This window comes from Emydura macquarii, unplaced genomic scaffold (assembly GCF_026122565.2).
Source record: "Emydura macquarii macquarii isolate MOO-44397 ecotype Brisbane River unplaced genomic scaffold, CSIRO-AGI_Emac_v2 contig_1305, whole genome shotgun sequence".
NCBI classification, from domain to species: Eukaryota; Metazoa; Chordata; order Testudines; family Chelidae; genus Emydura; species Emydura macquarii.
Genome location: NW_027131442.1, coordinates 1,988,047 through 1,998,383, shown reverse-complemented (window position 1 = coordinate 1,998,383; position 10,337 = coordinate 1,988,047). Strand labels below are relative to the sequence as shown.

The following is a 10,337-nucleotide window of genomic DNA, read 5'->3' as shown; positions in this document are numbered from 1 at the left end:
TCCATTTCCCAAGATTAAATCATTATTTTAAAAAACTGTATAGAAATCATCACTCTCCCATCATTCAGTGCGTCGGGCCCCGCCTTGGCCCCAGGCCCTCGCCCGGCTCCGGCTTCAGCGGAACCTCTTCTCGTCCCACACGTACAGCTTCCCTGTAGGCACCTTCCGGAAAAACAGGCTGTTCCCTCGGCTCATGTTCCCCTGCAACGGAGCGGAAACAGCCGTCAAGACACCCTGCTCTGCCCCTCGCCAGCTTCCCTCTGCCAAACTGCAGGGGGTCCAGACCCTGGCCTGCCTAGCCCTTCCCCACCCTATAGCCCTGCTACTCTCACAGCAGGGCCAACTTCGGGGGGCTGCCTTCAACACTGCGTAGCCCTTTGAGAACACACCCCCACCCCCGTCCCGAGGCGAGTGGCAGGCCTGGCTGCCCCATCGCTGAGCTGGGGTGAGTGTGACAAACCTCCTTGAGCAGCTGGCTCCAGCAGTCTAACCAGGAGGAATAGGTGGGTGCATAGGGGGGAAGGCCGCCAGCCAGCCTGCAAGAGAGGAGAGGGTGGAGTGAGTGGCAGTGAGCCATGCCACATGGCGCCCGCTCGCATAGGGACTGGACCACATGCCCACCGTGCCCTGGGCTCTCCTGCATGGGCACAGCCCTGCTCCGAGCCTGCAAACACAGCCCACAGCCTCCAGCAGCAGCCAGTCACCCCCCGCTTCGGCCCTGGGCCTGTACGGCAGCACACTTCCCAGAGGCCTCCACGCCCCCCCTCCCCCGAGCACCACTTCCGGGCCACGTCGCTTTAACGGGGCCTGAGCCAGATTCCAGGACCTCCCGGCTACCCCCCTTGGCTGTTTCGCCAGCAGCGATGGCACCCTTGGAATCATGCAGAGCTGGGGGCTGCAACCACCAACTCCCACCCCCAAAGTCCCAGCTGCTACCGCAGGGCATGTAAGGAGAGGCTGTCATGGCTGAAGAGGCCTGGATCTATTCTGGGAAGCTGCAAGCTGCGATTTAGCTCCTGCCAAGCAGCCGACAATGATGCGGGAGGGGAGGCGCCGCAGGGCCAGGGAGCCCAAGAGGCTGCCAGGCATCTGGGGAAGGGGGGAGCCACAGGCCAGAGGAGCCTACGTGAGAGGCAGGAGTGGACTAGCTCCACATCAGGCTGGGGGGGAGGGGGAGGACAGATGCGGTCAGAGCCCAGGATCCTAGCTCCGACATCAGCCAGCTGCAGAGCGAAGGGCGGGAGTCCACAGCAGGGAGGGGGATGATCTGTCCCCCGTCTCACCCTGCCATCTGGTCGCTAGGCCCAGAGGCGTTTCGCCGGGGTGACTATGCGGGTGGGGGGGGGGGTGATTATTCCCAGTGCCAGCCCAAGCAGGGATGCAGCTATACGTGGGGAAGGTGCCTCTCCCTGGCGCAGCTCATTTCCCTTCCCTTACATGGTTCTGGCCAGCTCACGCCAGGGGTTGGGCAGCTTTTGCCACTTTCATTTGCCGCTTGATCCCCGGGGAACGGGCTCTAGCCCAAAGCAGGAGGTTCAGGACCCTCGACGCTGCCTAGCTTTGTTCTCCCTCAAAGAGCCCAAGCCCTCTTTGAACCTCACTCAGTTCCCTGTGGCAGCACGTTCCACAGGCCCCTCGCCCGATGGGTGAAAAGCCATTTCCTTGTATCTCAATGCGCCATCCTTCGATAACATCTGCCCCCCCCGGTGCCGTGTCCGGGCTGGGGAGAGCGCTCCGGCCTGCCTGCGCCAGCTGTTCCCACTGCACATCAGTGTCTGATGCTGTGGGCCCGGATCATCGTAAACAGAGTGCAGCTTGGAAGCCTGGTTCTGGATTCCCAGAGGAAACCCTACGGGGTCCCCCCACTGGCCTTCCATACAGGAGCCGATGCTTCCCGTGCTCCTCAGGGCTGGGGCAGGCACCCCTCGTGTGGCAAAGAGAAGGCGCTGCTGGCTTGGGACAGCGTGCGGGGCACTCACCCACAGTTGTTAATGGCCATCAGGTTGGAGACCAGAACGAAGGGGTACGTCAGCATACTGGCGAAGAACTGCAGGCATGAGATGGGCCATAGTTAGCAGGGCTGGGCGCCGGTTCGGCGGCACCCCCGGCGCCCTGGAGCACAAGGCACGGGGAGGGAGAGAGGGCGCATGACTGGGGCCGGGACCCTCTGTACAGCTCCCAGCAGAGCAGGGCACCGAGGCAGTCTCCTCCACGTGCTGGGACCCTGCCCAGAGCGGGAGCTCGCTGGCACTCAGTGACTCACAGCTGGGCGAGGGGGTCTTTGTCCTTCCCTTCTGCTCACCAGGGGGCAGTTTCTCCAGACAACACAGGGCCTGAGCCACAGAGCCGGGTGAGGATGGGCCGGGCAGAGCATGGACAAGGGGAGGGGCTGTCTGGGCAGAGCCCCGGGTGTGGGGCCTGGCCACGGTGCGCTAGAGCGTAGGTCCACCACGCAGCACCAGCTAGTGATTTAGGACTCACTTAAGGGCACTAACCCTCCCCACTCCCTGCCCCAGGGCAGCGCTGTGGGGCTGCCCCGTGCAGTTGCTCCCCACCCGCCCACAGAGGAGAGGAGGGGTTACACACGCACTCCAGTGACTGCCTGTGAGTAGCTCTTCATCTCGCTCATGGTGGAAACCTAGAGAGGGAGGGAAACGCATTGAACAAGGAGACCCCTAGCCGCAGCCCCCACCCCCTTCACCCCAAGACACAGGGGGCTGCCTCTGCCCTGATTCCCAGTGCTGAGCCCGCACGCTGCCCTCCACCAGCGCCTGAAACCCAAACTATCCCCCACGGGGGTCACAGCCACTGTTAGGACAGATTCCCCGGCCAGGCGCTGAGGTTGGGGGGGAGCAGCACACAAAGGGGAGCGCCCGGCGAGACCCAGCGCAGAGACAGGACCTTGCTGGGCTGGGCCAGTCACTCCCCAGCCCCCCACCCAACTCTGTTTGCCCCCGGACCCCACGCCCCAATGCTGCAGGGCCTACCCCATTCTCCAGTGCATAGGTATTGATGAGGTAGGCCAGCATGTTACAGAGCCACAGCGACAGCACGTCACCCAGCAGCCGGGGAACGAGCCCCCTGAAAGAAACACGGCAGGTGAGTGAGTGGACTGCCCTGGCCCAGACGCCCTCCCCAGTCCTGGCCGGCAGGAGCCCCCTCAACACAAGAGACTCTCTTGCAAGGATGAGCTGGTCCTTCCCCCCACAGCCCCGGCACACCTCACAATCGCGGATGAGTCTCCCCCCGCCCAGCACAGGCAGGGCTATTATCCCCGAGCTACTGATGGGGACCACACCACAGCGAGATTCGGGGATGCGGCCAGGCTCGCTCGCAGGGAGTCTGTGGCCGACTGAACCCAGGCATCTGAGTCACATGCTAGTGTCCTAACGGCTGGGTCCTCCTGTCCCATGGGGGGGGGAGAGGAGGGGCTGCTCTCGAGCACAGGAGCTGGTCAGCACTGAGGGCTGAGACGCAGGGCACGGGAACAGCACAGCAGCCAGTGGGGGAGCTGAGACGAGAATTCACAGCCACTTCCCATGGGCCAGCAAACAAGCCGGAGGATCCTCTAGGAAAGTCCCTGCTGCCCTCCCTCCCAAGGCCACCCCCCCATTCCCCACCCTCACAGGGGCCCCGTCCCCACCTCCCAATGGCACCCCCCTTTCCTGCCCCTGCTGGGCACACACACCCGCCTCCCAGGGGCTCCCACTGCCTCCTGGCCGCAGGACTCACGCAAAGAAGCCCAGGATGCCCTCTTCCCGGTAGATGGTGACGAAAGGGCTGAAGATGCCACTGGGCCGACGGAAGAGAGGAGAGATGCGCTATCACACACGTAGGAATGTCAGCATGTCCCGCGGGTCAACTGCCCCTTGCCGGCCACCTGTGTGCAACCCCCTGCCCGGAGCTGGGCCCCACAGACCACAACAGCTGCCCTGGCAGCCCCAGCGGGGGCAGGCACCCAGCAAGCCCGCCCCCAGCCCCTCCCATCGTGCCCTTACCTGTACTTGGTCTCCCGGCCAATGAACTGTACCATGCATCTCAGCGTGATCACTGCGGGCAAAGCCAGACACAGCGGGGTCAGCGGGGGGGAGCGGGGAGCCGGGCTGCCCCCCCTCCAGCCCCCACCAGAGAGTGCCCTCTCCAGGGCAAGCAGCCCCGCAGAACCAGTCCTGCCTGGCCAGATGCGGCAACAGTGGGAGTCTCTGAGCTCAGGGCATCCGTGTGGGGTCATGGGCCTCAGCCACCAAGGATTAGCGGGCTGATTCCACCAGGCACTTCCTGGCCATGGGCAGAGCTCTGCTGAGGGAGGGCTGGGCCTGACCTGTACCCAGCCCATTGCCCCTGCACTGGCCCCAGAGCAGGGCCGCCGTGTGCCCCACCCAATCACCCCCCAGCAGCGCCGGGCACCTACCATGGAAGGGATGGGTGACGAGTGTTGCAGCAGAACGGGCAACCATCTCTCGGGAGGTCTGGAATAGACAGCGGCTATCAGGGCACAGCCAGGGCACAGGTGCCGCTGAGAGCAAACAGGGAGTGGGGGGGCCGTGGCAGGGGTGGGTGGGAGAGAAATGACAGGGCGGCTGGGAGAGCATGGGGGGCAGGTGGCAACGCAGGAGATGGTGGGGGCAGAGCCTGGTGGTAATTTCCCAGGCTGCACACTATGGGAGGTGCCAGAAACCAGCTCCCTGCAGGGCAAATGCCATTCTGCCCCTGTCCACACCACGGCTGCTGGCACGTGGCCAGCGCACTCCAGCCCAGCCCAGCCCAGCGACATGGCCCAACAGCGAGAGGACGCCTAACACTGGGGGCAAGCCCAGGCCTCAGCCCCACATAGCCAGGCACGCCTAGAGTCCAGCAGGAGGCAGCGCCTGAAGGCATTACATTGCCGTGCAGTGCCCTGCTGATGAAACCTGGCATGTGGGGCAGGGGCAAGAGTCTGCAGGAAAGAAGGGGAGGGGAGTGATGGGGGGGTGGAGAGAAGTACAGTGCAACGGGCACTCCAGAGGAGTGGGGGTCAGCCTGGACCCTGCTGAGGCGGCAGTGCTAGATGACGACTCACTGGGCCGAGAGGAGAAGGGACAGCTCCAGATGGGAGAGAGGGAGGATGCACACTGGTAAGACTGGCAGGGTGATCCAGGAGTTCACATTTGTTACTAGCGCGGTGAAATCCAATTATGGAACACACCACCAGCCTGGGGTGGCTGCCCTGTTTCTGATGGACAAGATACTCCAGACAGCGCGACACGCACATCACCGCAGAGAGATCCAGCTCCATCAATGGAGGACCACAAGCCCCACACACTGCCCCGGCCACTAACTTCCCTTGGGCGGGGCCTTTGCTCACCTCTTTGATGACCTGCTCCAGCGAGGACACTGGCTCCTTGAGGCTGGCTCCAGGCTCCTGGGGAGAGGGAGCGAGACAGGTTCAGGCAGGAGAGTTCATATCCCCCCGCCCACTCCCCGAATGACACTCCCCGCCTCCTCAGAGCTGCCAGGGAGACCAGCAGGCACTGCCTTCGGGAAAGTTATTTGGTCCCCTTTGTTGTTCAATATTCCCAGGGCAATAGTACCTAGAAATCAGCCAGGCCATGCCCACCCCACAGCCCGCTAGGCCCATCCTCCCAGACTGCCGCCCCCCATCCCTTAACGCGCCAGGCTCTGCACGAGTGGACATCTCCCCATCCCCTGAGCTCCTGACAGGGTACGTTCCTACCATCTCCCCAGGGCAAGGCAGACCTGGGAGAGGCACCTGCAAGGGAAAGGACCCAGAAACCAGCTCCCACGCACCTCCTCCTGGTCAGCTTCCTGGTACCGCTAGGGAGCAAGGAGACATGGTTAATGCAGCCAGGGCACTGAGGTACGGAGGCCTGGGCAGTCAGAGAGGGTTGCACACGCACCCGGGCTTCACAGCCCCTGCATGCAGGCTGGGGGAGACAGACAGCAAGCAGCCCTCCTGCTTAGCTAGCTCCCTTCCAGCACACCCACAGAGGAGACAGCCCCAGGACACCTGCCACACAATGGGGCTGCTAGACATCACAGCAAGCCCTTCGAGAGGAGCCAGCACTCTGCTGGGCCACAACTCAGCCCACTGGACACCTCCTGTGTGTGGAGCGAGAGCACAAGGAACCCCCTTCGGAGCTGGGGCCTGGACAAGTCCAGCCGCCTTGTAGGAATTATCCTACACCTCCAGGGTGGGCCAGCTGTGGCCATGCAGACAGCGATGGGCAGCAGCAGCTGGTAAGAGGGTTTGCTACCTGCCCGGGGCTGGAGCGACCGGCCCCTCGTACCTGTAACACCTTGCTGTGCACGATGGTGCCAATGGCTCCTGAGCAGAGTCTGGGAGTCAAACCTTTGAAGAGTCCGGCTCTTCCATCTATCTTCATAATGTGCTTAGCTGTGAGACAACACACGCATGAGGGTTTGCCCTGAGTGCCTTCCGCTCTGCTCCAGCCTGGGATCCCACAACCCAAACGCGGGGCAGACAGCCAACGTGGGGGACCCTTGCGTCTTGCTGCATGCCGCTCTGCAGCAGACAGACTCAGGGAGTAAAACTACGAAGCTTGTTTTAAAGGACGTTTCCTCATGGTGTGATTAAAGAAATGTGAGTTGTTCCTTTGCATGTAACCACCAGGACCTTGTCCTCCCCGGGAGTCTTCAGAGAGGCAGGCTTCCAGCAATGGGCCTACAGGAGTCACGGTCACATCCTCTGCGGGCCAGCCCCAAAGGGAACTTGAGACATACTTTGCCAGCAGGGTGCCTGGCGGCAGAACTCCCCCTAAGCAGGGGAGCGCAGGATTCATCAATAGGTTAACCAAGGCACGTATGTTTGACACACTGATTCTGAGAGGCAGTGGGTCTGCAATGTTAGAGACCAGGGCTCTAGTCCCAGCCCTTCCTGACATGGCTTTGTGAACAGTGCCTTTGTTGGAGAGGTGGCTAATGCTTGTTCGCCTGTCGGGGATGGGTTACGGGAATGTGGTAGGCAATGAGGGCTGTGAAGTGCATGGAAATAGAGACAGCAGTGAGTAGAGGTGACCTTTGAATTCCTGGTCTCCTGGTTCCCAGCTCAGTGCACTTTATCCAGGGCTACAGGGTATCTGGAGGTCAAGTCAGACTCCATGAAATCCAGAACAGCTGAGAGGTCTGGCTTCTTCCCCCAGGCATGGGGGGGGCCTCATCCTGATTCCAATAACTACAACCCTCATCCTTTGGGGCTTTCGTTCCTGCCCTGTCTGCAAATCCACAGGTACATCACAGACAGGGACTCACCGTATGCAAAGAGCCCCGGCAGCTGGTAAACCTGTCGCCCAAACATATTCCTGCCCAGGGTCGGAGGAAGTGGTTCATATCCCACCTTCAAAAGAAACAGACAGTCTGCAGCAATCTGCCCCTGGACCGTAACAAAGCTTGGTTGTTTTTTGGTGCACCCTTCCAGTCTGGGACTGTCAGTGCCTTGCAGCTAATTGAAGGGTTCAGAAACCAAATCCACTATATTTAGTGGTGTGCCCAAATGCCTCCACAATCTGCCTGTGGGAGGCATTCAGCACGGCCTGTGATTTAACCCATTGCCAGTGAGACACAGGGAGACCGGGAGCCCCAGCTGCTGCCCTTTGGAATTGCACAGGAGAGTCACAAATACATGGATTTCCCCCCCCCAAAGAAAATTAAGGACCATGTCTGAATTAAATCATGTCCCATCTCTGGATGACACCCTTCCCCAAACATGCCTCCCTGCCCCACTTTCTCCAGCACACAGCATATCACCCTCTTTCATTCGAGCTTCCCAGTTTAGGTGGCAAGTCCCTCAGGCCAGAGACCCACTATCTGCAAAGGACCCTGCACACTTCTGGAGCTCTCACTTATGGTCCTTGATATCTACACATTCCAGACACAGGGTTAGATATGAAGCTGGTGAGGGGCACCTGCCCGACTGAATGATCCGGTGCATGACCCTGACAAACTCGGGTCGTTCCAAGCAATCTGGTTTGCAGGCAGTTCTGCTAACCTCCCAGCTGCTCCTTCAGATTACAAATGGATTTGGCTGTACAATGATTTCAAGGGATTTCTCCACTGACACTTGGGTGCCCTGCAGATCTAGAGTATGGTGCTTCCATGAGACCACTGTCTGGGAACTCAGGGGACTGCCCTGGCGGCTCAAAGGTTAAATGCTCTTGTGCGCTGGAATGTGGCGTCTTTCCAGCCAGGGATGGCACAAGACGGCCCCTGCACTGGGCTGGGCCTTGACAGCCAGCCAGTGACACCAGGTAAAGCAGAAGGGGGCTGTGCGGCAGGGCAGCTCTAAAGAGCAGAGGACCGGAGGGGAGCTGCAGGAACCGACCCAGCCACTCTGGCCATCAGACCGTTCAGGCTCACCCAAGGCAGAAGCCCGTGGACCCAATGAAGGTCGCTGTGTGGCTAGTGCTGGTGACTTTGTTGTCTCCGTCTGCCCATGAGGCTGAGTGCAGCAGGCGAGGGAGACGCAGCCTTCTGGAACTGGGTCTCACTCTGTGGTGTTACCGGCACAGACTGCGGACCCCACTGTTCGCCCTCAACCTGTATGGGTGCCATTGTGGAACCGGGGGCTCCGGGACACCCCTGGACACAGTAGACCAGTGCTGCTTCCTCCATGACTGCTGCTACCGCCATGCCAGGGTCTCCCTGGAATGCCGGGGGAGAGTGAAGTGGCAGCCCTATGAGTTTGCGTGTAGCCAGTCGAGGACAGAGTGCCGCTCTCAGAGCATCTGCGGCAGGATGGCCTGCGAGTGCGACAGGCAGTTTGCAGAGTGTCTGATGGCAGCAAAGCCTAGGAAGAGGCATTTCTTCTACAACAGGAGAGAGCTGTGCGCCGGTCCCAAGGGCTCCTGCCCGGCCACCTTCCCCAACAGGACTGAAATCCTGCACTGGAGAAAGACGCCTTCCCCAACCCCTCCTGCCACTGGCTCTCAGAGCGAGGGCCCTGGGCCGAGTTGGGAGCCAAGGACCGAAACCCCTCCCTGCAACTGAGTGGATTCTGCTTCATGGGGATGTGCATAGATGTGGTCCCTGTGTTTCTATAGAGAGTGAAGCTGCTGCACAGAAGTAAATTGTTTCCACAACTGCTGGGAGCTATCGCTGTGGTCTGAGCAAACCCATCGGGTAGATGGAGAGGGCGGGATAGAGCCGTGGTGGCTTCAAAAGGAGGGCAGGGAGCGTGTGTGGGGGGGTCGCTTACGGCCCCCGCAGGGGTACTCGGGGATCGGTCTGTGCTAGCACTGCCTGCGCTCTGCAAGGGAGGTGGCAGCGGGGGGGAGGAGGGGCTAAGCCCTGTGGCTGGGTTAGAGCGGCCGTGCCCCCAACACCGCACTGACATCCTGGAGGGCAGAGAACGGGGTCAGCCTGGCGGCTGCACAGCCGGGCGGGGAGCAGAGAAGGGACCCGGGCACCGCGTCGCCGGGGCGGCTCTGGGGCTGCTGCTGCTCAGGCCAGCCGGGCACCCACCCACCCACCCAGCGCACCGCACCGCACCGCACCGCACCCAGCATCCACCCGTCGCAGGCCGACTGGCTGCCGGGGGGGCTCGCTGCTGCTCTGGGGCCCGCGCCCAGCCCGGGGGGGGGGGGGGAGGCACCGGCCGCGCGCTCCGCCCATGTCCCGCCACTGCCTGAAGCGGGGGCGGGGGGAGGCGCTCCTCGAGGGGGGCGGGGGCGGGGGCGCTGTGCGCGGGGGAGGGAGGGGGGAGGAGCCTGGCGGCTCCGGGGGGGGAGGGGGAGTCACGTGGGGCCCCGGCCCGCTCTCACCTGCACCAGCACCTTGACGTACATGAGCGGCTGCGAGAGCGCGGTGAGGCCGGAGCCCAGCAGCACCTGGGAGGCCGCGTCCGCCATGGCGAGCCGAGCCGAGCCGAGCCGAGCCGGGCCGGGCACGTCCCTCAGTCACCGACCGACCGACCGACCGCGCCGCCGCCTCCCCCACGTGACGGGCCAAAGGGCAGGACGAGGAGGCGGGGCTGCCACTCCCGGCCGGGCACTTCCGGGTATCCGGCCTTCGACTTCCGGTTCCCCCCGCGACGCTGCGCCCCGTCTGGGGATCGTCATTTCCTGCTTTAGCAAACGGCCCAATTGAGGCCTTCGGAGGCGGGGCTGCGGCCGGGGCTGAACAGAACAAGCCCCTCTTTCTCGGGATGACGTCGTGCGGGCGGAGTCACGTGGTGGGGGAGGGGCTGTCTCTGGCCCCGCCCTGTGGTCGCCCTGGTGCGGGCAGAGCGGGGGGAGGGGCTGGTTCCCCCTTAGCCCAGGCTCGGTGCGGGGAGGGGGGGAGGACGGACCAGGCCTTTCCCTGCAGCCACCCCCTGCCCGAGC

The 10,337-nt window shown here is 62.6% G+C and overlaps 2 protein-coding genes across 3 annotated transcripts; one reads left to right on the top strand and one right to left on the bottom strand.

The window, feature by feature from the left end:
• Window positions 1-9,953, bottom strand: MTCH2 (mitochondrial carrier 2). Of its 2 annotated transcripts, none has more exons than XM_067550662.1 (13): window positions 9,777-9,953; window positions 7,270-7,354; window positions 6,288-6,394; window positions 5,788-5,814; window positions 5,345-5,401; window positions 4,412-4,469; window positions 3,999-4,050; window positions 3,733-3,792; window positions 2,988-3,081; window positions 2,591-2,638; window positions 1,980-2,047; window positions 461-536; window positions 1-201 (listed from the first exon to the last, which is right to left on the bottom strand). In XM_067550662.1, exons 1-13 carry the CDS (start codon window positions 9,861-9,863, stop codon window positions 115-117), a joined length of 906 nt encoding a protein of 301 aa, XP_067406763.1. In that variant the 5' UTR covers window positions 9,864-9,953; the 3' UTR covers window positions 1-114. The 2 variants fall into 2 exon arrangements, with proteins under 2 accessions (XP_067406763.1, XP_067406764.1); XM_067550663.1 differs by having other exon boundaries at window positions 9,799-9,845.
• LOC137154826 (basic phospholipase A2 homolog 1-like) lies at window positions 7,903-9,056 on the top strand. The gene is given in 3 exon segments (XM_067550678.1): window positions 7,903-7,911; window positions 8,359-8,958; window positions 8,961-9,056. Coding segments are annotated over 3 exon segments (705 nt in total).
• Window positions 9,954-10,337: the final 384 nt, after the last annotated feature.

Bases quoted from the DNA above. Each gene is read 5' to 3' on its own strand.
- MTCH2 (XM_067550662.1), bottom strand. From the start codon at position 9,863: ATGGCGGACGCGGCCTCCCAGGTGCTGCTGGGCTCCGGCCTCACCGCG. The intron at 4,051-4,411 runs GTAGGTGCCCGG...CTTTGCCCGCAG, and splicing joins CGTCACCCATCCCTTCCATG to TGATCACGCTGAGATGCATG. The intron at 2,639-2,987 runs GTAGGCCCTGCA...CTCCCTCTCTAG, and splicing joins CCTATGCACTGGAGAATGGG to GTTTCCACCATGAGCGAGAT.